The sequence below is a fragment of the Uranotaenia lowii genome, chromosome 3, assembly GCF_029784155.1.
Source record: "Uranotaenia lowii strain MFRU-FL chromosome 3, ASM2978415v1, whole genome shotgun sequence".
NCBI classification, from domain to species: Eukaryota; Metazoa; Arthropoda; class Insecta; order Diptera; family Culicidae; genus Uranotaenia; species Uranotaenia lowii.
Genome location: NC_073693.1, coordinates 310660055 through 310682468, shown reverse-complemented (window position 1 = coordinate 310682468; position 22414 = coordinate 310660055). Strand labels below are relative to the sequence as shown.

Here is a 22414-nt window from a genome sequence, read left to right as displayed (position 1 = left end):
AATAATATGAATCCAGATAAGTCAAACCTAACGGGATATCCAGATATTGTTCAATACTTCCCGAGTTTTTCTCGGGTTTATTCAGATTACTTGCTAAATCAAATAAAAAACTCCAAATCCATTATAAAAATTTTAAGATTTGGGGTTCAATTTCTCAAAAATTTCAAAATATACTTAAATTCTGCCCTTTTTTTCAAAAATCGTTCTGAATGCCTGAACGTCTTTATACATGTGGTTGAAAGTATGGTTTGCTTAAGTTTAAAGATCAGCTATCTAATCAACAAATATTTTAAAGATATCTTGCTCAAATGCGACCTTTATCTAATTCAATATCAGAGAAGCAATTATAAATAGCTTGGCATCTGTTTCGACATGTTTTATCTCAGATTTCAAAGGAACGCCAAAGACATTGGCCCTAGAAGCGACAAGTCATCTGACGTCTTTTCAGTTATTGGTGAGATTTTTAAAATCAGAAAGACCCCTACATAAAAAATATTTTGCAAAACTCTCTGATAATTTCATTTGGGTGAAAAAAATCGACTAAAAACGTGAGGTTAATATGGATTAAATAGAAAGCATTGAAATAATCACTTAAGGTTTTTTCATTGAAAACTCAGTGGAATATTCGACCGAATATTCGGCCGAATATTCGTTTGGCCGAATAGTTGAAAAGGTCAATATTCGGTATTCGGCCGTTCGCCGAATACCACTATTCGGTACATCTCTAATTACGACCGATAATCAGAAACATAACTAAACGATTAACTCAAACCGATAAACCCGAAGAAAATGAAGTCAAAGTTTTCCATTAGAAGCTTAAAATTGTACAACAATTTAGGAACTGTGATTTATCAAAGTCTAATCTTACTCAAAGACTAAAAATTAAAAAAAAATACTTAGCTTTGTGATATCAGGCTGATAATACCAGGTTTTCTAATGAAGAGCATTCCTGGAGGGAAACCAACCGAGTCAGGAATCGGGAACCTAACTGGCAAGAATAATCAAGGATCGATCACACCAAATTCTTCCATCTTTTCCTTGTTGAAATATCGTAGGTTCAGCAGTTCATTCTCTTCGCTTGGTATCCTAGGTCCACAGAGCAGTTTGGGAAAACATTTGATCGAAAATTTCTGCAGCTCGCCCGTTTCGGTAATTGGGTATTATTTTTTCTCTACACCCACACGATTGTTCCTAAAAACTCTTGAAATTTTCGGAGCTTCTGTCAAACACGTCATTCTTGTAGCCTTCAATCGGACGAAGGAGACAAAAGTTATTGACGAAAAACTGGTTTTTCATGTTCCTCTCGAACAAAATGTCTTAAAATCCCATACAAACTTCAGGCTCGTTGAGCGACCCCTTCCCGTGGTCCGATCCGGCCCAAATTTGGCATGAGATCTTATACTAGGCCCAGGATCAATTTTAGCCTGCAGCGTATAACTTTTTCAAAAGTCGGGTCATTTGGGGCAGTCTAATATACAGCCTTTAGAAAACTGAGTTAAACAACTCAGCTTTATCACATGATGGAAGAATCTACGATTCCCAAAATATATCCCTCAAATGCAATTTATAGAACAGATCCTATTTAAATAAAAAAAAATACGATTGAAATAAAAAAAAACCCGTTTTCTTTTTTGCAAAAATCATTTATTTTTATCCACCCTGACTTGATCAAAATCCAGATAGCGATGCTTATCTGGATATTGATCCAGATTCTGATCTCGAATCTGATTTTAATACTGATCCTGGTTTTGATTCTTATACTGACCTTGTTTCCATTTTTGAGCCGGACCCCTGTAACTGTAACTTGTTCTTTATTTATTTTCATAGTATTTCGTCTCTCTAGTTTTGATCATGATATTGAAGTTTAGATCCTGATACTGTTTTCGATCTACATCCTGATACAAGTTCCTGAACTTGATCGGGGTTTTAGTTCCATGACCTGAATCCTAAAACAGGAGCCTGAACATTAGGGTGGTCAGGGATTCTGGGGCTCAACCTTCAAATGATAGTATAGGGTGTAAAAACAAACTTTTATACGGTGGCGACTCAGAAAAATTATGTTTAGAGGACGCACTGGTTCAATTTAAAAAAAGGTCATTTTTTCAACATTTATTCCTTAGCTTGCTTAGCTTGATTGACTACTCACATCCACCTGAATCATTGAATCCGAAATGCTCCATTATCAATTTTTATAATATGACTTTCACTTACAGTTTTTTTCTTTTTATTATCAATTCATGGTATCGTTGATAGTCTATAATTTTTTTTTTAAATAAATGCATTTCGAAAACCATGATCGCAGGCGTGGCTTAGTAGAAAAAAATCCACATCGCCAATGGTTGCTACTCCGTGATTGACCGAGACCATCAATTTTGTACAAGGGTCAAAAGAATGGTTCTTGGGATTAGAAACTCATTCTCAATGTACAAAATTCATGCTCTCTCTTTGAACATCAATAACGGCGCCGGCCACGTCCTAGGTCATTTTTTCAACATTTATTCCTATTAAAATTCTCAGCTCTTGAAAAAGTATCAAACATTAGACTGAGTCGAGTTGTGGTCATTTTTTAACTTCTCAAACCCTGGGGTCTAAAAAGCTTCGTTTAGGTTCAAAACTCATCCATGAATTTTTGCAAAATTTTTATGTGACGTTTACATGAATAAACTTGAAGTTTTAAGTTTGTATGGGAAAATTAAATATTTTGTACTGAAAAATCAACATCATTTTTGTTTCTTCTGTGAAACTTTATATCTTTTTATATATTTATATCTTTATATATTTATTTATCCCACTTTTTGGACTAGAAGATATTTTGACCTTTTTTGTATATAGCATGAACATGTAATAGTTAACAGTTCAAATTGCTGGCTTGTAGATGCATCCAGTTCAAAATAAAAACTATACAAATATGCACACATATACGCTCTCTACTAGAGTGAGACTGTCTCTCGTTACGTTACACGTTGGCCGAATGACGTCCTCCTCCTCGCTTTGGTTCTCACGGTCACGGCTTGACTGCCGCCGATCACGTTTTTTAACGCGGGTGAGATTACACGTTGTCGTCGTCGTCGTCGCGTTCGGTAATCGGTAGAAGCGACGGCAACGGCGGCCTGGGCCTGAATGAATTCCACGCGCAGCCGTTCTATGCGCTCAACATTAATCGTGCTCTAAGTAACACAACAATGAAGCTGATTAATGAGTTTTCAATCAATTTTGGTGCACCTCTCGTATTAATTTGTTGCATCCGGGAGACTGAGTAGACAGGCTTGTATGTGAAAATAATCACGGGGTTATTTTTAAATGTTGTGTATTTTAAAACTTGGTCTTGCATCAATGGGGAATTCTTTCTTTTTTGGAACTTAGTGTTATAAAAAAAAAGATTTTCTAGTGATGTTGGTCAATTTTGAGCCTCTTGGCATCGCTTTTGCTGGTATGGATATTTTACTGTTAATCAACTGGAGAGTATCTTCCATTTAAACAATTATTGCTGTTTGGATGTTGTTTACATTTGAGGCCCTCAGAGCCGAAGAGGTATTAAGTGTATAAATGATCAATTCTAGGTAAATTATGCCACCTGATTTTTCATATTTCATACTATATTTTTTGAAATATTAAGATTTTAAGAATTTTATTTTTAGATTGATACGTTCGAACGAAAACTGCTATTTTTTTTAAGAAAATAGATTTTATGAACCTGACTTCAAGGCCCACAATTGATGTTATTGTTCACACTTAGAGAAATCCTAGGCGAGCGAACTCCGGTATTACTGGCAGCACGTTTGCTCCTCCCAAACAACAAAGTGCTAGAAGAAAAAACACTGTTTTCAGTTCGGCTTTCGAGTACAATCTTCCTTAGCTGATCATGCTACACTCGTTATCCTAGTTTACAAGAGCTGTAAGCTGTAAGCGAGTGAGAGAGAGATCATTCTAGCCAAAAGCGCCCTAGTGTTTCAGTCATACACCTCAGTGTACTTGGATAAAAATATTAGAAAATATGATTTTTTTAAATTTTGTTTGAATATTGATACCATTTCTTTCCTCTCAAAATTTACCACCACCAAAAAATTGTGAAAAAATGGGTACCTTTTTAAATAACTTTTTACTTGTAGCAACCATGTCCATTGTTGTTTTGGATTTTGTATCTTGTATCTAGAAATGCCGAAGGTAGCGTTCGCAGAGCAGCGTCTTTTGTCGCAAACGACAAAAAACTGCGTTTGCTCTCAGAATTCGACTCAAAATAATGCGCAAAAGAATTTTTTTGAGGAGGGAATTCTTCTTCATCAGTGGTGGATGTGAATGCTCTTGCTCACTCTTCTGTGTTGACAATCTAACTCATGTTTGCAGTGCGTTTTATCTCTTTTCGGACAGTTTGGAGGAGCAGACGGAATAATTGCACTCTCTTTCACTGGACAAGCCTATATGAGGAGTCATTCTATCCATGGCTAACAATAAGTAGGTATATAAGCGTGAAAGTGTCGAAAACAACTTTAAATCACAATCGACGTGTCATCATGCAGCCAAGGTAGTTACAGGGTTGCTAGCGATTTTTCGTTCCAAAGTTTTTCCCGGTTTTCCCCGGTTTTTTCCCGGTTGTTAAAGAATTAATGATAATTTATTTATTAATTTTATTTGTTTTTAATATAAAATCTCGGTGAACAAAAAAATCAATGTAAAGGGCCTCAAATTTTTAACAATTGTATCCCAAAACTTGTTAAACGGTAAGAAATTATACTTCGGCGTCTTTTAACACGCAGTCTTTTCGTATCAAATTGACAGGTTTTCATTATTTTTTTTAATGAATCTAATGAAATTGGCATCTATTCGTTGTTTTCTTCTTTTCGATAATATTGCAAAAATAAGTTCGGTTAAATTCAGCCACTGTGAATTTTTTTAGAATTACACTGCCGGCCAAAAGTTTGGGATCACCCGCTAAAAAACATGCAAATTCTGATCGTTTATATCTCAGCCGTCTTAGGACATATTGCAAATCTTCTGAACTCATTTGAAAGATAATGAGCAATAGCTATTTCGGAGTTATTTTTCCAGAAATAATATTTTAGTTTTGCACCTAAAACTTAACCTAAAGTTGGAGCATTTTCAAAAAAACGCACTCAATATTCAAAGCCGATCATCTCGCGATAGGGTGGACCAAATTTCAAAATTTGAGTTGCATTAGAATCCTTTTTCTATACTCCTCAAAACACAATCAAAAAATTTTGTGCAAAAATTTAAGAATGTACTTTTAATTAATAAAATAGACACTTGAGATATCGTCCAAAAGTTTGGGATCACCCCTAGTATGGTGTATCGACCAAAAGTTTGGGATCATCTTTTCAAAAACATGCAAATTTATTTTCTTCATATCTTTCTCATCTAACATCGTATTGCAGATCTGAAGGGTGCATTTGAAAGCTTAAGAATTGTTATTTTTTCATAAATTTATTAAAAAATTATATTTAAAATCCATAACCATAAAAAATTTACAATCATAAGTGTGAATTTTCAAAAAACAATTCATTTCAAGTAAATTGTTTATGGTTATCACTTTAAAATATAATTTTTGTATGAATTTACGGAAAAACAACAATTCCTAAGCTTTCAAATGCACCCTTCAAATCTGCAATACGATGTTAGATGAGCAAGATATGAATGAGATAAATTTGCATGTTTTTGACCGATACACCATACTGAGGGGTGATCCCAAACTTTTGGACGATAACTTAAGTGTCTATTTTATTAATTAAAAGTACATTCTTAAATTTTTGCACAAAATTTTTTGATTGCATTTTGAGAAGTATAGAATAAGGATTCGAATGCAACTCAAATTTTGAAATTTGGTTCACCCTATCGCGAGATGATCGGCTTTGAATATTGAGTGCGTTTTTTTGAAAATGCTCTAACTTTAGGTTAAGTTTTAGGTGCAAAACTAAAACATTATTTATGGGCAAAACACCTCCAAAATAGCTATTGCTCATTATCTTTCAAATGAGATCAGAAGATTTGCAATATGTCCTAAGACGGCTGAGATATGAACGATCAAAATTTGCATGTTTTTTAGCAGGTGATCCCAAACTTTTGGCCGGCAGTGTAGTTCTAGAAAAAAAAAATTGGTAATTTTTTATAAAAATGTGTTAAAAAAATACATTGAAACATAAGATTAAATCAGCTTGTTATCTTGAATGGGGATTTGTCTTACGAAACTTAAAAATCATCAGATTGCAGTAAAATATTTGGTTATTTTCTCAATGCAATGTTATCTTTTCTTGTACAAATCCAAAGATATGTGTTCGCGCCAAAAACCATCAGCGCGAGCGAACGTATCAAGTACCGATAATTGCTCATCACTCAGCCACAAGTACCTACGATCGTTTGCTATATCTCTGCCACATGCATCTGCATTGATGACAACGATTAGTGCGTGTGTGCAGAAGTATAGGCAAAGGAATGACCGATAGCAATTGTATCAACCCATTATTGCAGAGCCCTGTTGGTTAGCAGCGAAACGAAAAGACAGAACCAATAAAACACCCGTGTCAGTCGGTTGGAATTTAATACAGTCCACTATTGCTTTGTATCGTTGAGTTAAGTTCTTAAGAATAAACGTTACCTCGTGATTTTATCACCAACTTAGTGCCGTGTTTAATTAACCTTCGAGCCCTCAAACGTCTGGGAACTTTGCTGTGATTCCGAACCAGTTATTTAACGGGAATTGGCCCTAACATTTGGTCCTTAGCGACCGGATAAACCGCGAAGTTTGTGCGCGTTTGGGGTCGAGCCTTTTGTGCGTGATCGTCAAGTGTGAAGAAGAACCGTGATATCCTTTGTGTGCGGGCTTGGCTTGGCTTGGGTTTGCCCCATTTTACACGGGTCCCTTTTGATACCGGGTGGCTTGGTTTGATCTCTTTCTGGTTCTCGCGGGCTTGGATAGCCCCGTATCTAAAGAATTAATTTACCTGGGAAGTCTTGGCGGGCGGCTATTTTTAGATATGTATTGAATTGAAGCCAAAAAGAGTGTGCATAATTTGAAAGTAATTACTATTCTACTGGGAGAGCGTGATGAAAAAGTGATGTTGAATTAAAACAAAATCGCCCCGGAACAAAAGTATTTTACGTCGTATTTTGTGAACAAATTGAAAAGACTCTACTTTCCGTGGCTAGTATCTGAAGTACTGTTTCCGATTCTTGAAATTACTTTGAGTCTTCATAAAAAATTTGATCTTGTGTTGAAATACTTTGGGAATGTGAAGTGTTGCTTCTCGATTTGCGAGTTTTTGCTGCAGCTGGAAGACGTCGCAAGGATCGGTACATGTTGGATCTAAGTTGAAGGAGCTTGCTGGTTTGCGGAAGATCTATCGTTAACAGGAGGACATCAGGAATATTTCAGGATAAGTACTAGTAGTAAGAGTGTGTGTGTGTGAAAGATATTTTTGAGTGGTTGAGGTGGCTGGTATGCGAGGATTTTGAATATTTGATTGTATCATATTTTCGTACTTCGGATCTAAAATACAAATATATTTGAATGTTGATTCAAAATTGTGAAAATTGGATAGCTTTATTCGGTTGCCTATTTGAGTAGCCTTTAATTAGGCAATATTAGGGTAATAAGAAAATTTATTTTCTTCTGTCAAATTGATTTAGCCGTTGAGGTCTCGGGAGTGTTTTGTTAGACGTGTGGACAGAAAGTGAAAGTGATTCAAAATGGCCAATGATTTCCGACGTTTGTCTAAACAAGAGCGTATTTTGTGGAGTTTGCTGGAGAGTATGGACGATTTTCTTCATGAATACCTCGATGACCGGGATCACGGAGAACTTCAACCACGGCTGGCTAAATTGGACGAGGCTTACATCAAATTCTCTGATGTGCGCATTCAAATCGAAGTCATCTTGGAGGACCTCGACGAAGGAAACGACGACGATGAAGACAGCCAGACTCGCGTGGAACAAAAAGAAACTAGAATGAAAGAAAATAAGGATACATTCAAAGAATTCGTGAACCGCTACTTTTCCATAAAACAACAGCTGCTTTCGAAAATGGATTCGATCCCAACTCAACCTGTTCGCCAAAGTTCATCTAATCCCGATCCACTATTGCCGTGCCACACAAAGTATCCTGAGCTGACGTTGCCAACCTTCAATGGGAAACTTTCAGACTGGATAAACTTTCGTGATAATTTTCGGTCCTTGATTCACGACAACCAACAGCTTAATGACATGGATAAGTTTAATTATCTCCGTGCTTCGTTGACAAACGATGCGCTCCTCCAGATTAACCAGATCCAAGTAGCAGCTATGAATTATGGTCTTGCTTGGAGTACATTGCAGTCTAAGTACGAGAAACACAAACTAATAGCTCAAGAGCATATGAAGGAACTTTTCGCCGCAGTTGATATGCAAACCGAAAGCTTTGAAGGGTTAAACGCGCTTTTAACGACATTTAAAACTAACCTTCAACAGTTGGAGAAATTAGGCCAGCGGACCAGCGATTGGAGCACTCTGTTGGCGTTCATGCTCTCACAGAAATTGGACACCGAAACATACCGTCTGTGGGAAACTCACCACGCTTCTAAAAATGTACCAACTTATGAAGCCATGATTGTGTTTTTGGAAACTCAATGTTCGATTCTGCAATCCACAGCCAATCGACATCAGAATGATGAACAACGAAAATTTAGTGCATCCGTCAGTCACAGCATGATTGCGTCAGAGAGATTGTGCCCTGTTTGCAGAAATGGACCACACCAGATCGAGAGCTGCTCAAGATTCGGTAGGATGAGAGTTATTGATCGGAAGGAGTTAGTGCGAAGATTGAAACTTTGCTTCAATTGTTTGAACAACGATCATTTTGTCTCAGATTGTACACGCAGATCCTGCTCAAAATGTGAGCAGCGTCATCATTATTTATTGCACCCGTATTCTCCCAGTCGAAGCAGTCAGTCGTATTTCACCAACTATCCTCAAGACCCACGAAGACCTCAACGCGCGAACAGTGAATCAAGAAGTGAACCCTACACGCAACACGATCAGTCCCGAACGAACAACTACGAACATTCGCAAAATAGCTCCCAATCTACACAACAGCCACCTCCCACAAACACGCCAACAGTTAGTCACCACACCGCTACTGTACTTAGTACGCAACCACACGCCCACACTGCTATCCTGTCAACAGCCATTGTCATGCTAGCTGACAGCAGCGGCAACACCATTTTAGCTCGTGCGTTGTTAGATAATGGTTCTCAGATCTGCTTGATGACTAAGGAATTGTCCCAGAAGCTTAAGTTTGAGCGCTTCCAAGAAAACCTTCCCGTAAAAGGTGTAGGAGGGTCCACAAATGTATCGAAGGAGTCTGTCCTTGCTCGGATTGTGTCATGTTCATCCTCTTTTACTTCTGCCGAGAGGAAATTCTATGTGCTGTCTCAAATAACGATAGATTTGCCTCAACGAACTATCGATGTTAGCTCCTGGAAACTACCGCCTTCAATCTCCCTAGCTGATCCTGATTTCTACAAATCAAGCTCCGTTGATCTTGTGATAGGGGTGTCCACGTTCTACGATGTATTGCTCCCGAACCAGATGAGGATTGGTGATGACGGGCCTATCCTACAGAATTCTCATCTAGGGTGGATTGTCGCAGGAGAGCTACCGGAAACAACTGTTGTGTCATACAGCGCAATGACACCTACAGATTCTTCCGATAAAACAGCAAAGGATTTGGTTCGTGTCCAGTTTCCACATTGGAGAACTGTCTTGTTTGTGATCTATCTGGTTTCGTTCTTAACGTCCTGCTTGTTCGACGATTTTGTTAGTCCTACAATCACCCAAGTTAAAATGTTTCTCCAAGAGCTTTGGCGAGAAAAGCTTTCTTTGGATGAAACATGGAAAACCAAGCGCCAGTTGTATCAGCTGAAGTGTAAGGGCAAGCTGACTGTTTTCCACAAGGTTCCGATTCCCCGATGGATCACATTTTACAAAGATCTGCTAGTATGTAGAATCCGTGCACTTCATGACAGCCTGAGCAACCCCAGACAATCAGCCATAGTTTGAAAAATCCACCAGATTCACAACAGTATAGCAGCATACCCTGACAGCCGTTGGATTAAATTAAGTATTTTCCGCCCCCATAAGGGGCACTATTGGCACTGGCGGCGTATATGGCCGTATTTGCCAGGGGGCCAATATTCAAGTTAAGTTTCACCTCACCTGTTTGCTTGCGGAAACTTTAGTGTTTTTCCTCCGCCAGAGTTGTACACTGCACCATTTAATCCTGAAGTCCAGAACTGATGACATTCGAAGGACGACGCTACCTACCATTGCTTATCATCTATATTCTTCATCATGGGTGACACCGGTTTGCTTCTAAGCTGAGTAAAAAAGTATTTTACGCCCCCATAAGGGGCATCGTTGGCACTGGCAGCGTATTAGCTGTATTTGCCAGGGGGCCAAGCGTTAAGTTACGTTTCATTCTATGTTTATGTTTGTGGAACCTACAGCGTTTCTCCTTCACCAGGATTTATGTTTTATACCGTTACCTAAGATGTCCAAGACGGTTCACCCTTGAAGTGGTCCATTATAACGATTCATCGAACCTGTGTAAACACCATTCCATCGTCAGATAAGTATGCCCCCAATGAGGGCGCAAAAGGCTAGCAGCGGCATATTGCCGTCGATGCCTGGGGGCAATATTGAAGTTATGTTCTCTTCAACCACAAAAAGCATGGAGAAATTGTCGTTTTATTTTCTTCAACAGGGTACTATCTAGAAGACGGCACCTCAGATTCTCGTATCACTGCTCGATTGTCGGAACATCACACATGTATTTTCAGCCCCCACAAGGGGTACACTAAGGGTCTTAACGAGCTCCGTCGTTCGTTGATGCCTGGGGGCCACTGCTCAAGTTACGTTATATTTGCCATGAAACGAACCCAGTATCAACCGTTTTCACCTTTCCAGTAGAAAAACCATTCGTGCCAGCCAGGATATTTTCGATGAAATCCGAGATGTGGGAGACAAAGCTAAAGGATCGAAGATTCTTAATTGGAAGTCAGGGCGATGAGACTCATAATATTGAGTAAACTCAAGGCGGGCGGTATGTTCGCGCCAAAAACCATCAGCGCGAGCGAACGTATCAAGTACCGATAATTGCTCATCACTCAGCCACAAGTACCTACGATCGTTTGCTATATCTCTGCCACATGCATCTGCATTGATGACAACGATTAGTGCGTGTGTGCAGAAGTATAGGCAAAGGAATGACCGATAGCAATTGTATCAACCCATTATTGCAGAGCCCTGTTGGTTAGCAGCGAAACGAAAAGACAGAACCAATAAAACACCCGTGTCAGTCGGTTGGAATTTAATACAGTCCACTATTGCTTTGTATCGTTGAGTTAAGTTCTTAAGAATAAACGTTACCTCGTGATTTTATCACCAACTTAGTGCCGTGTTTAATTAACCTTCGAGCCCTCAAACGTCTGGGAACTTTGCTGTGATTCCGAACCAGTTATTTAACGGGAATTGGCCCTAACAATATGTTTAAGAAAAAAATAATCTTCCAATAGGTATAAGATAATCAATATCTTAAGTATTGCTCTAGTCATTTGAACTAAAAATTTGTGAAAATATAAAAATCGTGTATAAGACAGGGCTGAACTTTAATCGTTTGCATGTAAGATATGATTTTGTATCAGGGTAGAGACCTTGGATTTTGACAGGACCTATTTTCGATACAATTGTTCCATAACACATATAATCCAGCGTAGGAAACTGCAAAAACTTAACGTAGGAAGAATTAAAAACTAAACACTTGTGATTTAATGCTTTGTTCTTCAGGTCATTTCAAACGAAATACACAACAACAACAGCAACAACATTGAACAATCGATATCTTTTTCTGGTTTAAAAGAGGTGTAACTCTATTGAAAAACATCTCAAGCTGCTATCTTATTTGCTTTTTGTATAAAATAATTTAATGGAATATTTATATCAAACACTGAAATATTTGACGTCTAAAACTAAAACTGATACAGTCGAACCTGAGTGAGAAACCTCTATAAGTGAGAGTGTAAAACCTCTATAAGCTAGAGTCATTTTCCTGACTGGACCAAGGAAATTAGAGAAAATACCAGTTTCGTATTTTTTAAAAAAAAAAACGAACACACACATATAGCATCTCAGTGAAACTTATGGTTTCTTTGAAGAGATCTAATTTACTTAATTCTAAGGCGTACATCTTTCAAGGATATTTTGGCTAGCATCTTACAAATGCTAAAACCACCAGACCACAGAAAGAGTACTATGTGTGCCGTGATCGGGATTCGATCTCATGGACTCTGGCTTAGAAGACTGGAACGCTATCCTATAGGCCACGTCCGGCGGCTGAATTTAATTTTTGGTACCAAAAGGATATACCAAAAGCAAATATCCACAGTTCCATATTGAAACTCTCTAGAGAAAACTTCGAACTGATGCATCAACTGGTTTCTCATAAATCAGTAGATTTCTATCAAATACACATTGAATAGTTGCTTAGCAATTAGTTAAAAAAGCGATTCAAACTTCGTTTGTTTAATAATGAACGAAAATAATCGTTAATGAGATAAATCTATATTAAGGCCGTCAAAAACTGTTCTTAAATTAAGAAATAGTTCTAAAAATAATTTTGGAATTCCGTGAAAAATTTTCAAGCATGACAATTTTCCCGGTGAGATGCTGAAATTCCCGGTTTTTTCCCGGTTATGCGATGAAATTCCAAAGTTTTTCCCGGTATTCCCGGGTTTCCCGGTTCGCTAGCAACCCTGTAGTTATGTCAAGTCTTTGCTACGTATTTTGGCTCATATTTTTAATGCATGCCATGTTTTATTTTCGAAGAACCCTAAGCTACATGATTTTTCTCAGTTTTTTGCTCAAAGAATATTCCGAAGATACCGGAAGAATTTAATGGAAGTTTGTGTGTCTCTGAAACATTTTTTCAATTTTTTACACAAAATTCACTAAACCTTACTTTTTGAGGCCTGCATAAAAACAACCAATCATGTATGAGGCTGAGCAAGAAAAGTGCTAAGAAGATGTATGGACAGATTTCAATTGAGTGTAAGGGATGCATAGTTATACTATAATTTTTATAACATACGTCTTATGAACTGCCTTTAGTTCACCATTATATTTCACAAGAGTCTTATGAAAAATAGCAGAAACAAAATTGTGAAATTGGTAAGTTTGAGTTCAAATTTATTTTTGATGAAAGTTGAAAGCTAATGTAAACTCGATAGGCACCTAATTTTTTAAATTCACTTTTCAGTTTGTTGACTGACGAAACATCCGGTTGAAGTGCTGCTGAACTTCACCATCTTAGTCAAAATTTAGAACAACAGACAGGAGAATTGGCAGATGCAGAAGCTGATGCAGCTGATTTCAATCAGCAAAAAATAGTTCTCAAAGGATTCATAATTGATGATGAAAGTCTGTATGAGCGGAAAAAGAGCGTAGATATTAAATAATACCAAAATTTAAATCTAGATTTCAAATTTAACATCACAATTGAGAAAAACATAGAATAAGAGATCTCTTTTAAGCCCAGAAGGAGAGTCAATTCTTTCTGATTGTTCCAATTTAAAATAGTTGGTCGGTGAAAGAACCAACATGTGAGAAACTGTGTCTATATCTATTCTCTTTGCCCATGTTTGAAACCTTTTCGTTTTTGCTAGTTTTATATTTGAATTTTAATGTAACAACTTTATAATAAACTTTACGCGCTTTTCGCTGATCCATCGTATATGTATCTTTTAAGGATTTTTTCGTTGTTACTTTAAAATTACAATTGGATTGGGTTTAGTTGTTACAATTAATAAATATTTTAGAAAGAGTTTTAAAAAAAGTATCATAATGTTAAATTTAATATTAAAATTCTGTAGGGCAAGTGGGTGTATAAATTGAAAATTCAGACAATATAAGGTCCGATAAAAGTAAAAAACATGATATAACCATTAAACGATTTCAATTGAATAGCATCGAAGAAAATTTGTATTGTGTAACCCCCATCATAATACCATCGACATCCGTCTTCCAGTTTTTAAATTATTACGATGTCTATAATCAAATTCTGGGTTTTTTCCCGGTTTTCCTGATGAGGATTTTAATCATTTTTTCCGGTTTCATACTTTCTATACTGTATGAAAAAAACCATTTAATTTTAAAAGTAAAAGCGAAACAATCGAATTTAAATTTCAGAATCTTATTTTAAATTCAATTGCTAACATAGGTTTACAAAATTTACCCTTTCTGAAGAGACAAGAATTTAAGAGCTGTTTTCTATTTGAGGCGCTGATTCTAAGCAATAACCTTTCTTTATCAGCTAAAGAGTTAATTGAGGTTTTGTTTACCTTTGAAGATACATTTTTTTAAAAATTTGTATTTACCCTTTTTTAAGAAAAACTGAAGAACATTGGAGGGATTTCAGAATTTTAGATGTTTTGTCATATCAATTTCATTGAAAATCGTGAGTTGTATTAATTTCCGATTAACATCAGTTTTCATTTCGTTTATTTTTTTTTCCGATTCAATAAAACACGGAAATTCCGAAGACATTTAAATGAATTTCACGTCAAAAGGAAGGTATGGTGTAATGAGATCTACAATATCTAGGAAAAATCAGAATCCTCGAGGGCAACATAAGTTGATAGAAATCGTTTTCGATTTTCATATAAGGCCCTGTGATTTAAAGGGGTATAAGTGCATAAAAGCTAATTTCGAGAAAACACACTTTTAAGATGTGGTGTTTGGTTATTTTGCGAATATAAAAAAAATTACTTTAGAATTTTAAAAAATGTAAATTTAATTCTTAAAAACTAAAAAAATCACAAAACATAGTTAAAAATATGAAAAATCGATTGGCGTTATTAACTCAAAATTGAAAATACTTATACCCTTTTGGCTCTGAGGGCCTGATATAAGTTTAAAAGCTCATCAATTATCAATGTTGATTTTACTCAGAACTGATGAGGATTAGAGCTTTCAAACGACATATCACTTAAAATAGAAGTGATTGAGAAATATCGAATTCAAGATTTATACTTAAAAAAATTGTATTTTTGATTTGTATTCTAAGATTATAACTTTAAAATCTAGGTTAAATTTTGTTGCATAATTTGAATTGTTTTTCAAAAGTTTAACATTTCCACAGAAATTCCCAAAACAGACTCTGATTTTGAAGCTGTATATTTGTTTGAAAATTGCAGTTCAATCTAAATCTTAAATTGTAAATTTGAAATTTCAGTCTGATTTCTGAATAAGAAATCTTAACCTTAAACCCTCTGAATATGAATTCTTCATCTGCATTTTGAGTCGGACTTTTGTATAAATAATGAAAATTATAATCCGATCTCTTAATTTGAATTTTCTACCTAAACTTTGAATTCAAATCAAAAATAAAAATTAAGATTCTGAAATTCTTATCAAAATTTTGAATGTAAATTCTGTTTGATACTATTTCGACAAACAGTCTAATAAACAGCAACAACGACTTTTTACTTATTATTCCAACGTTTCGATCCTTGGAATCATAAGTTAAGTTATAGTTGTTTTTGTTCGCATGTCGACCGAAAAAGTATCCTAATAATCCATTGAAATCACATGACAAATCACATATGAATATATTTGAATTTTTAATAAAAGTTCAAAATTATGTTTTAATTTAATTATTTGAAACACGTTTTCTAAATTCGGACTCTTATGGCTAGTTATTTCTAACATTTGAAGGAATAGCTCAATTGGAGCAAAAAAAACTTGCAACTCCATCTCTTGTTAAATCATAACTGAACAAAATTGACCAGTTTGTACATAAAGCTTCTGATTTTTTTTTCTTTTGATGAACTTTCCTATTAAGTATGTAAGTATATGAAGAGGAAAAATGATTTCTTTTGTTGACAGTTTTCCCGGTTTTGATTTCAAGTTCCCGGTTATTTCCCGGTTTTCGCGGTGCTTTTTTCGATTCCCGGTTTTTCCGGTTCACTGGCCACCCTGATGCAGCTGCTGAAGAAAACCTGGTATTATATAGCAAAAATTGATGTTTTTTTCTAATAGAAATTTTTAGATGGGACTTTTCCAAACTTTGAATTAATTTTAATTGACTCCTCTTTCAATAAATTGCATTTGAAAATCAATATTTTTTTATGTTTTTATTCAAAAACATGTGAAATACTCCGAGAAGTTTTTGGAATAATAAAAAATGACCTTTTTTGTCGTCGATTCACTAAGCTTCACGGCACATATCTACACATTTTCTCCTATAGCTTGCAATAATCTCTGAACCTTCTACTTTAAGTTGGTATCCATCTTTTTTTTTTAAATCCTTAACAAACCGGAGAAAATAATAATTTATTACAAGCTAGTATTTCCACCCGTTTGTTTACATTTTCTTGCACGCAAACGATCTATCAAAAATTAGCTTCGTAATCGCGAATAAGGAACTGCGAACTGTCAAAACAATGAGTTCAGACAGTGCGTGAACCGACCCATTTGCATTGGTATACTTATCTGATCAGATTCCTTTTTTTAGATATACTTAGATAAAATGTCAGATATATCGTAACTTATAATGTATTCAGACATCTATTTATGCAAATTTTCAAAAAAAATAATCTGAAATTGAAGAAAAATGTACAGTTGCGAAGATATACATTTGATGTGAAACTTCTAAAATTCCACTCAAAATTTGAAAAAAAAAATTAATGAAATTGAGTAAACATTCATATTTGGATATTCTGATTTGAGATCCGAGATTTCAATTTGAATTGCAATTTCCCACGAGGCAACATCATCAAAATGGTTAAACTTCAATCGAATAGTTTTCCTGTGACTGTGGCGAAAGTCAGTAGTGCTCTAAAGTTTTGATTCGCACAGTTTTCCGCGTGCCGGCGTGCTCTCACGAGGACAAAGTTATAAATAAATCTTAGAGCAAGAATAATTAAATTATTAAAGACCGACTATGGGACTAGTTAGCTGTCGGTGTTTAGAAGTCGGGGAGGGCAACTGGTTATTTCTAAAAAGACCCGCACAAGAGAGAATAACGAGAAGTTTCGGGGAGTTATTTTGAGGAGGCGAGGGGGAGGCCACCCAGTTTGCCGAGGGAGAATCGAAAATCTAGAGTGCTCCCTTATACGTTTGTAATTTTGTTCTAAAAATAGTCACGCCGAGAGAACTTTCGAGACCATAATTCATAATGATGTTGAAATTTTAATTGACTTATGCCTCTGATGAACTGTTTAAGGAAGTTGCAAGCTACAGGAGATGAAGAATGATGAAGATAGTAATGTCATCAGACTTAGCACAGCCTAGAATGATCAATCAATTAATCAAACGACAAAAAGGGACTGCCCGGCTTATGAAGTGACCGACTAGCATAATAAAACCTTAAACTTTGGAGAACATACATATACCTAGTGAAAATTGGCATTTGTGACCAATTACGGTTCAATTATTGAGCTATTATCAGCATCATCATCATCATCAACAGCACCATGAACGGCACGGAGGAACAAAAAAAAGAGGCACCTCCATCATCAATGGCGGCAACCAGGCCGCCGGCCATTGATGAGAAATTCCCGTTCAAGTGAATGCGAAAATTAATTTAAATGACCCACATGAAGCCCACATTTCGCTGATGGCCGGACGAACGGACGGATGGAAGCTTGCGGATGAATCGTTACTACATAGCGATGGAGATGCTGACGATGTTACCGGCAATATATTCACACGAGCAAACATTTTTCCATCGGCATCTGGTGCGGAAACGTGCATTTTCAATGTCGTTTTTCAATTCTCATCATTATAGCTTTGTTTTCTGTGTCGGTCTTTGTCAATGCTGAACGTTGCATACTCAAAAACAACACTTGATGCAAATTTAAAATTTAACTAAATTTCGATAAAAAATCCCGAAAATTTCGGTAAAAATACCGAAAATTTCGGCAATTGTGGTAAAAATTCCCGAAAAACTCTCCAATTCAGTAAATGCTGTTAAAAAATCTGTAATTTTTTTGAGGATTGAAAAATTATCGGCTCAGAGCCTCAAGCTGTAATTGTAAATTTTATCTAGCTACTAAATTCCGAATCAACTCGCGAACGAAATTTCACCTGCCATGCAAGGTTGCCCTACCGTAAGATGGTTAATCTAGCGCATTACATCAACATCAGTTTCACATCCGAAAAACACTTGTCCATGGAGAAAATGGTAATACATGAAGCCTAACTCTTAAGCTGTAACATCTACTCAACCGATTTGTTTGTGTCCAAGTTTTTTCCCGCACTTCATAGTTGCAGGGCTCTTGAAAAAAGAGAAACTGTCAATGAGCTGAGAAATTTCGTTACAAAAATTCATTCCAACAACCTAATCACTGTACCCTTGGCAAACGATCGACTAATTTCGGGTGATTATTTTCCTACACTCTTGGTTTCCTTTTGATCCAATTTGCTCCTAACACATAAGATGGTGAAAAGTCGCGATGTGCAGTCCACTTTCGATTATTTGCTACCTACCAGTAGCACCACCTATGAGCAGTGGATGTTTTTCTTGTATTTTACCTTCATCGGCTGAATTTGCTTATTTTCATTCGACTCGCTCGGTATTTCCGGCTTCAATGACTTTGAAAGCTTACCCTGAAAATGAAAGAGAAAGAAAAACAATCGTCAATCATCGTGTCATCGTGGTGTGCCGGGTTGGCAAGTGTTTTCGATATTTGGTAGAGCGGTTTTCTAGTGGAAATTGTTATTGTTTAAAAATAGTAAAAGTAAAAAAAACCTATAATTGAAGGGAGATTTCAAAAGATTTTTAAAGTAACCCTAGGTGAGAATGATAAACAAGAAATTACGTCTAAACTTCTATAATTTAATTAAACGTCATAAGCGCTATGAGATCGAGGAAAATTGTAGTACAGTGGTCAACATTATTTTAACTGAAATTTTCTATTAAAAATAAATCGTCAAAATGGGTCCAAACATCTGAAACAGAGTACGATACAATTTCAGTAATTTTCTTGGAAGAAACAAAAAACGAAATTTACCAAAATAAAAACAATTGAAACTCGTTATATTGAAAGATTAAAAAAATCAGTGTTGCCTAATAACAACGAAAAAAATGGTCATCATTATCAATTTTCACCAAGAATCGAACTCGTAATTTTCTTTGAAGTGATATTTTTCATCACAAGTCAGACTCTTTATTATGGAAGTAAGCTATACATTTGACTAAATGAACTAAGAGAATGCTGAATAGATAAAAAAAGATATAATAATTTTTTAAATGCAACAAAGTACCAGCAGATGTATCGGGAACCATCCCAAGGCAAATAATGTAGAGTTTACGAAAAGTAAAAAAAAAATATAACAGTTGGCGTTCTTCACAACTGAGCTATCTGGAATGTAGCTAAAACGAGGTGATCAAACGCAGAACCAAGACGTTTTGAGTGACTGATAATGCTTTAAGTTATGTAAGAAACCTAAATGAAGTTGGATACAACGCAATTTACAGGGCAGAAGTTTAGTGTTGCCATAGTTTTGTTTATTGTTTTTGATAACGTAAGAGATGTAGCTGCTAAAATTAATTCTTGGTATGGCAAGAAGCAGTACAATTCTCTATCCATATCTGGCGGTATTGTAGCTATTGTAGCGTCGTTTTGGTGAACAATATCTGGATTCTATACCTAATTTGAAACTTCCATAGTTTTATGAAGAATTAGGTAAACGCGTTAAGTGGAGAGATCTATAGCGTGTTGTGGAAAACGTTTCATAACAAAACAGGAGAGACTGTCTGATACCTGAGACATGATACCAGAAACATGAAATGTGAGCCTGGTCTAAGACCTGAGACTGAAGACTTAAGTCATGACATATGAGACGTGAGATCAGAGAAATAAGAAATGTCACGTGAAAAATGATACCCAAGACAAGAGCAAAACCTGAGAAATAAGACTTAAGACCTGAATAATGGCACATGTGACGTGAGAAGTGGTATGTGAGGTGTGAAACTCGAGGAGTGAGATCCGAAAATTAAAAGTGAGACGGAAGGCAAGAGAAGTGAGACGTAAGACGTGAGAAGTGAGAAACGAAACCTGAAAAGTGAGTCATGAACAAAAAAACGAGAGACTGTCTGATACCTGTGATATGAGACCAGAGACATGAGATCTAAGCCTGGCGTGAGACCTGAAACTTAAGACTTAAGTCATGACATATGAGATGTGAGATCAAAGAAATCAGAAATGTCACGTGAAAAATAAGACTTAAGACATGAGGAAAACCTGAGAAATAAGACTAACATGGCACATGTGACGTGAGAAGTGATATGTGAGAAGTGAAACTCGAGGAGTCAGATCTAAAAACTAAAAGTGAGGCGAAAGGCGTTAAAATTAAAAAATGAGACATGCGTAGTGAGAAATGAAACATAAGAGAGAAGTGAGACGTAAGATGTGGGAAATGGAAAGATGGGACCTGAGAAGTGAGTCGTAAAGAGTGTTTAGTTTGTTTTAGTTTATTTAGTTTAGTTTACGTGTTATGTGAGAAGTGAGATGTGAAACGTTAGAATGAAAAGCAAGTCGTGAGGCGTGAAAAATGAGACGTGAGAAAAATAAAGTAGGACGTAAGAAGTGGTATTTGAGCCGTGGGATGTGAGAGATAAGAAATGAGATTTGAGAAATTTAACGAGAGACCGTTCTCATGCCTCACTTTTCAAATCTCATATCTTATTTCTCATATCTCATGAGTAAGGTTGCCAGAATTTTTCTCGCACTCATCCGGACCGGACAAATGAAGGCAATTTTATCTCCAAATCCGTGCATTTGATTTAAAAAATTTCCACCCAAAATCCGGGCAAAATGGGTCAAAATCCAACAACTACTCAACAAAAATTTAGGAAAAAACTTGAAAAATTGTTTTTTTTTTCATCGAAACGCATCAGCGGAGTTTAAGTCATACTTTTAGGCTTTCAAAAATCCGTTTATTACAATTCTGAAAAAAATATAACCAACTCAATTTAAATTTTTTGTTTGATTTTGCAAAATCCGGGCATCTTTCAACGAAATCCTGGGCAGGACCGGATTGAATCCGGTTAAATCCGGGTAATCTGGCAAGCTTATTCATGAGCATGGTCGCCGAAAAAAAATTCAGTGATTTTGAAAAAAAAATCTGACATTCTGTTATTTTACCCAAAAATTCTGTGATGGATTTCTGTGATCCAATCTACTTTATTTTGATTGAAAATTCATGTTAAATTGGGTCTTTTTTAGGTTTGAGTTGGGTAAAATCAATTAAAATTACAAATCTTATCATACTTTTTCGATTCAAAGTAAAAAACCAAAATTATTTATTGCAAAATAAACATAATTTTGGAAATCCATTCGAATTTCAAAAATTCTGTGAAATCTGTGAATATTTCAAAATTCTGTGTAACAGATTCTATGATGAAAATTTGCTCAAAACTCTGTGATATTACAGAATTTTCTGTGGTTTCGGCAACCTTGTTCATGAGTCATGTTTCAGGTCTCAAGTTTCAGATTTCAGGCTTCATGTTTGTTTGCTTGTTTGTGTATTGTTCCGGTAGAGTTCTTATAATTGGTGGTTATGATTAAATTTCATGTCTCAGGAATCAGGTCTCATGTCTCAAGTTTCAGACCTCATGACTCAAGTATATCGTCTCATTTTTTATACATGTCATGTCTCAGGTCTAAAGTCCTATTTTTCATGTGTCATGTCTCACTGTCTCAGGTCTTATGAATAAGGTCTTGTGTCTCCTGAATCATATCTCGTTCTCATATCATGTGCAACTTTTCAAGCCCTAAAGCTAAATTTTTTTAACTTGAAAAATGTTTGAGTGTTTTCCATTGAAATGGACTTAGGAATTTTCTTGAAGATCGTACATTACATCGGGGAAATCGTAATGTTTAATGTCAAATTACTGAAAAAGGCTCGGGTATAGCAGTGATGACTATTGAAGAATACGAAATTTCAGCCTAACTGTCCGGATTTTTGTTCTTATTTAGAACTGATCTCGAAAGCATAGTTGTATAAAAAAGAAAGGAAACAATTTCTTATTTGCGTCTTAAGATATTTAAGTGTTGAAAATTGCATTAAATTCTAATGAAATGGACATAAATCAACTCAATATAAAACAAAGGATCCAAGATGATTTTAATCCAATTTTTTAAGAGTCTGGATTCAAATGGACTGCACCGATTCGCCGAAAACTACTATTCCAAATCGATAATTTGCTAAATTATTCAACTTTGGCAAAAGTTTTCCGTTCAGAATGAATCCCTAAAATCGTACTGATTTCGAGAAATATCCATAGATAATGAACGATCAAAGTTTTCTAGTACTTGGTAGACCGAATTTAATTATTCAAAAGTGGCACACACCATCATTCGCTAACAAA

At 35.9% G+C, this 22414-nt stretch overlaps 2 protein-coding genes across 3 annotated transcripts in view; one reads left to right on the top strand and one right to left on the bottom strand.

The window, feature by feature from the left end:
- LOC129756529 (SNF-related serine/threonine-protein kinase-like) overlaps positions 1-22414 on the bottom strand; it is a 136772-nt gene that overhangs the window by 79688 nt on the left and 34670 nt on the right. The gene's annotated exons all lie outside the window — the stretch shown is intronic.
- Positions 7699-10044, top strand: LOC129753722 (uncharacterized). The gene has a single exon (XM_055749567.1). It carries the CDS (start codon positions 7699-7701, stop codon positions 10042-10044), a length of 2346 nt encoding a protein of 781 aa, XP_055605542.1.

Excerpts from the sequence above, each read along its gene's own strand:
- LOC129753722 (XM_055749567.1), top strand. The coding sequence starts at position 7,699 with ATGGCCAATGATTTCCGACGTTTGTCTAAACAAGAGCGTATTTTGTGG.